This window comes from Rhinolophus ferrumequinum, chromosome 26, assembly GCF_004115265.2.
Source record: "Rhinolophus ferrumequinum isolate MPI-CBG mRhiFer1 chromosome 26, mRhiFer1_v1.p, whole genome shotgun sequence".
Classification (NCBI taxonomy): Eukaryota; Metazoa; Chordata; class Mammalia; order Chiroptera; family Rhinolophidae; genus Rhinolophus; species Rhinolophus ferrumequinum.
In genome coordinates, this window is record NC_046309.1 from 25,353,711 (window position 1) to 25,359,722 (window position 6,012).

The 6,012-nt window shown below is 40.6% G+C and overlaps 1 protein-coding gene across 4 annotated transcripts in view; it reads left to right on the forward strand.

The window, feature by feature from the left end:
- Positions 1-5,721, forward strand: part of CTTNBP2 (cortactin binding protein 2) — a 135,456-nt gene extending 129,735 nt beyond the window's left edge. For all 4 annotated transcript variants that reach the window (XM_033099118.1, XM_033099116.1, XM_033099117.1 and 1 more), the window contains exon 23: positions 4,597-5,721. In XM_033099118.1, the coding sequence (XP_032955009.1) occupies positions 4,597-4,842 (246 nt within the window). In that variant the 3' untranslated portion in view covers positions 4,843-5,721. The remainder of the gene's footprint in view (positions 1-4,596) is intronic.
- Positions 5,722-6,012: the final 291 nt, after the last annotated feature.

Genomic DNA, 6,012 nt, shown 5'->3' on the forward strand with positions numbered 1-6,012 from the left:
TTAGAAGCAGACAATAAAGGCACAATTTGGAGAGCACGTAAGGGAAGGTGACCTGGGGTCACTGCTGAGACTTCCAGCTGGAAAACACTGTTCAGGAGCTGTGCCTGAGCTTTGTCAGAGCACAGTTCTTAGGCCTCCAGGACCACTTTTAGGATTCCCCGTGGAACCGTCAGTAGAAGGGGCCGGGAATGTCTACCGTGCTTCCCTGAAAATAAGACCTAGCCGGACAGTCAGCTCTAATGTGTCTTTTGGAGCAAAAATTAATGTAAGACCCAGTATTATATTATATTATATTAAGACCGGGTCTTATATTAATTTTGGCTTCAAAAGACATATTAGAGCTGATTGTCCGGCTAGGTCTTATTTTTGGGGAAACACAGTAGAAAGAGAGCAGTGGGCCACGCTTTCTGCACAGGGCCAGATCTCTTTCCTGTATAAAAATGTTGGTTGGTAGTAACCAGCAGCCTTTGTTTAAATGTCTAATGGAGACTGTTTTGTACCCCTACTTCTCAGTCATGCGACCATATTGGGTTGTTATAATTAAGTTACTGTCCATAAAATAGTACTGAAAGTGGGTACGTTCTGGGCAGCGCAGGCCAGCTTTATTTTACAGGGACCTTTTAAAACATGGGTCCTTGCACACTCTCTGGGCTCCTACAGAAGAACTATGCAGTTGTTTCAAGGTGTGATTTGAGGTGGGTGTTGGGACGACTGCCTACTGCTCTGCTTGTTCTTCGCCGACCACTTTTATAGGGATTTCCTGTGGCTGGGAGACGTTTTTCTCAGGAACTGCCAGCAGAGGGCAAAGTAACACTCACTTGACAACCTTCTCAAAGCTTGGCAGGCTCATTCCTTTTCTAGCCTTCTGATAAACTCAGCTAGCATTTCTTGGTGAGATGCCAAGTTTCTTCTGTTATCAGGAAGTAATTCCCTTTAGAAGTAAGAGCTCTCTGGCCTAGTTGAAAGCACTTTCTCCTGTGTGGCCAGAGAGAGGCCTGGCAGCCACCATTATCCATTGTAAGGAGCACAATGTGTCAATTATCCTTCTCCTCATTTGCTACAGTATAACTCCTTACGACTCCAGCAGTAAGGGAATGCAGTGGGGTTTCTTAGTTGGATGGCATGTTCGCCAGCCTTCTAAAATAAAAAATCAGCAAGAAATACACACACATATTTAACACATCAATAGAAAGAGCAGATACTAATATATATGTATGAAGTCTGACAATTAAGTTCACGAACTCATCCTAGAAGTGCTACATACCTCATTGCTAAATATCAGTATGGTCACCTTCAAAGTACTCCCCTTGGGAAACTATGCACTGATGCCAACGCCTAGTCCACCATTCATAGCAATTTTGGAACTCTTTTACTGGAATGGCCATCAGAGCTGTCATCCTATTACCCTTGATGTCCTGAATGTCATCAAAATGTCTTCCTTTCAATATTTCCTTTATCTTCGGGTAAAGAAAGAAGTCATTGGGGGCCAGATCAGGTGAGTAGGGAGGGTGTTCCAATACAGTTATTTGTTTACTGGCTAAAAACTCCCTCACAGACAGTGCTGTGTGAGCTGGTGCATTGTCGTGATGCAAGAGCCATGAATTGTTGGCGAAAAGTTCAGGTCGTCTAATTTCTTCATGCAGCCTTTCCAGCACTTCCAAATAGTAAACTTGGTTAATTGTTTGTCCAGTGGGTATAAATTCATAATGAATAATCCCTCTGACATCAAAAAAGGTTAGCAACTTTGTTGCAACAAGTTTGCAAACTTAGTTGTCAGATCTTGTTATATACAGAGGGTGCCAAAAAAATGTATACACATTTTAAGAAAGGAAAAACCTGTATTAAAATTGCAATGCTCAATACATACTGATAACAAAAGATGAATACAAGTCACGTTTGACTTCTGCAATTACAAGAGGTGCTCAAAGTGGTTACCATCAGCATCCAAACACTTCTGATTACGGCGCACTACTGCTTGAGCAACACTGACCAAAGTGTCCACTTGTCATTTTTCTGGCACCCCTGGTATATATATATATATATATATATATATATATATATATATATATATATAATTAGTATCTGTTTTTTTATTATGTTTTAAATATTCTCATGAAAATGTATACTATTCCCCTAAAGCAAATGTTCTCATCTTTGGTTGCATAATTAAATCCACTTGAAGATTTTTTTTTTTTAAATCCCCAATGTCTCAGCCATGTCCCTACAGGTTCTGATGTAACTAGTCTGAGGTGCCACCTAGACATGGGGTTTTTAAAGCTCCCGGGCAGCTGGAGCTTAGACCCATGGCTCTAAAACAGCTCTGACCTGTCACCCTCATTATTTTCCACCCCATTCCCTTCTTTCCAAATGTATCTTTACAGGGGTGATACACCTTCGTGTAACCTTTTGTTATGTGTCATTCATTATTCTCACACCACAACCCACCCTTGCCCGTGTCTGTCTTTACCCTTTCTCCTTTCCATGGAGCCTTCTCCCCTCTTCAGCTGTCAGTCCTATGTGTCCTTAAAGAGTCATCTCCAGTGGCGTCTTCCCTACAGTGTTTGCCTTTACTTTCTGCCCCCTGCTTTCCCCTCTGGAGAGCAGGGATTGTAGCATCCTACTAGCTTCCAGCAGATTGAATGAATGAATGAATGAATGAATGAATGAATGAATTGCTCTGATTTAACTGTTTCTTTAAGGCTGTTTATATCGGCAGTGACTTTCTGTACCAACTGGAGGCTGTCTCTGAGCTTCATGTGCACAACTACATTGATAGTAACCTTACATGTTTCATAGAGAGAACTCTTGGGTTTCAGCTCAGGAAGCCTTAAACATTCTTAACTCTGCTAGTCCCAGGCTCTGGAACATCTCAGCTTTGGGGAAACATTTCAGAACTTGTGTTTGGCCGCCACCCCATCAGGAATGTCACCCTTAGCGTCCGTCCCCTGCCCGATTCTCACACTCACGGCCTTGAACTGAATCGCCTGCACTAAGCCAGTGACTTTACAGCTCTCCCCAACCTCCGCCATGTACCCTCACGCCTCCAGGGGCTGACTCAGCACCCCATCTCCACACGCAGCCTCAACACCCCTGGCACATTTTAGCTGTTGTGGGTGCTTCTTGTTACTTCACTCCCTGTGGGCATTCCTACCCCGGAACATAAAGATGCACGGCCACGGCCCCCGGGATGCAGATGAAGGGGTGGGTTGGCAAACAACGCACTGTGTGTCGCCTTCCCTCTGGGGGGGGCCTTGGCACTGACCCTGTGGATTTCCAGAGGGATGTCAAAGATCATGGCAACATTATTTGTAGTTTCATCCACCTCCACAGCTCACGGATCCTGTATACCTGCTAAGTGTTATCATTGTGATAATGTGCCATGTCTTCTGAATGCATGTGTGTTGAATTTGCTGGTGTTTTAGACCAAATAACAAGGTGAGATTGGCCCTACTTGGCCCATGACTAAGTCACATTTTACAGATTGAAGAAGACACCCGGGAGAATCCAACTGCCAGCTGAGGCCAAACAGTTACTTTCCATTACAGACCATATTAAGCATTTTGCCTGTTAAATTCTGATATTACATTTTAAATATTTTAAAGGTAACACTGCTGTTTGGTTGTGTTGCTCTTAAATTTAAAAAGAGGGAAAATAATCAATGTCCATTGCTTCAAAGGCATTGGGAGCAACTCACTTACTGTGTTTCCCTGAAAGTAAGACCTAGCCGGACAATCAGCTCTAATGCACCTTTTGGAGCAAACATTAACATAAGACCCAGTATATCTGATATGATATATGATATGATATGATATGATACCCGGTATTATATTACATTATATTATATTATTATATTATATTATACCATACCCGGTCACTCTGGGACTGTGGGCAGATCACCCTACCTGTCCAGCTCTCAATTTCCTCTTGAGCAAAATGAGAGACACGGACCAGGTGCTCATAAGAGTTCTGAGACACACTAGAAAAGTGAGAGCGTGTGGTTTCCAGTGAGGAAGCTTGTGAGCCTCCTCCTCACAGACCTGCTGGAGCCTTCAGTCACTGGTGAACCTGTTAGAGCGAGGACCTTCGCTCTCAAGCTGTCTGCGAAATGCCAGGCACCCAGTCCAGCACCACGCTGCTCAGTCAGTGCTCCACAGCATTTGTTGATTATTGAGTAATAGTCCAATTTTTAGTTTACGGATCTGAAAGCAGAAGTTAGGTGACTCACCTAAGGTGATACAGCTGATTTGTACAGCTGCCTACAAGTCGTTGGTCCAATTTGATGATTTCCATGAAGCTCCTCTCCTTGGTGAGGAGATCCCAGACTCTCGGTACTTGAGTCTCTGACTCCTGTGTCTCGCACTTTTGTGACCCCATGAAAGGCCTAATGAAAATCAGGCAGTGAATCCATAGGAAGTTAATTGTCAGCTTTCCCTCTCCATTGTCTTTTGTGTCTTTTCATGAGAACTTCGTTTAGGGAGAAACCTACATGGGTGCTCGGAGGTGGAGAGAGAGAGGAGGAGGAGGAAGAGTTAGGACTGATAACAGAAGTTGGTAACAGTGTCAGATGCGAAAACATTCTTTTCTTTTCTCATGCAGGAGGTCAGTCCTCTCAGCAGCCATCAAACTACCGAATGCAGCGACAGTAAATCCAAGACTGAGTCGGGTGTTTCAAAAGTTAAATCTTTTCTTCCTGTTCCTCAAAGTAAAGCCACCCTGTGTTCCCAGAACACCAAAAGAAGCAGCAGCAGCAGTAATACAAGGCAAATAGAAATAAACAACAACTCAAAAGAAGAGATTTGGAACTTACACAAAAATGAACAAGTAGAAAAACCTAACAAATAGGCCTGCCTACAATATTCTCACTCCTGTATATTTCACACAGAAACCAAGGACAAGATGTACATACCTTTAAATGAATAAAATATTTTCACTGTAATATAAAGTATGAGTGCGGGACCACTATTCAATTTTTTGTAAAGAATGTATTTATAACCAACATTTTGTTGTTGTTTTTTTTTCAATTCTGTAGGATTGAACTTCAATACCAAGAAATGATGCCAACTTTTCAAGTAGTTTTATAATAGAAATATTGTAATAGTTTTAATCAACATGTTCAGGGGTGTTAAAACAGAACTGCCTGTGTACTGTATATCTATACATATGTACATATGTATATATTTAGGAAAGTCCATGAATCATACTGCATACTACATGTCACAAAATGTGTACAATGTTGGCTTAGATAAAATGCACCATTTTAAATGGGGATCATAATTTTCTGTTCACTTGATGAGGAATGAATACAATGAGGCAATAATTAATCATTTCTAAACAGTTACTTTCCATTAAAAGCCATATTAAGTATTTTGCCTGTTAAATTCTAGTTTTACATTTTAAATATTTTAATGGTTACATTGCTGATTGGTTGCATCATGTATATTTATGCTTATGAGTTTGCATTGTGACTAATATATAAAATTATATAATGCAATAAAATGTTATCTTTTTTATAAAAGTTTTGTACCTAAGTGGATATAAGAAAGAACTGTGCAAATGCTTCAATAAATTCAGAGTTAACTCCCTCTTCAATTTAATTCTAGTAGCACAACTGATAATAATAAATTGATATTTTCTAGAACTGTTTCTTCTAAAATTACTAATGAGATTACTCTTATACAACTCAAAGTTAAGATGCCTTGACATCAAATAAAATATTGAATTAGTGAAATAATTTTGCTGTAGTTTTTATCTATAGCTTTTAGTACTTTATCCCTGCAACAGAGATTTGTATTCAATTTAGGGACATTCATAAAACATTTCCTACATGTTGGTATTTCACTAGCTGTTCACAGAAAGACCCACCCTTGTTAGATGGTTTAAATAAAAATAAAACAAACATCTAAGTGGAGTAGATACCCCCAAAAAGGTTTGCTCTACTACCAAGACTCATTTACTTGTCTAAGAGTATTGAAAGCCCTTTCATGGTCAGGGTTTACACTGAAGTACATACAG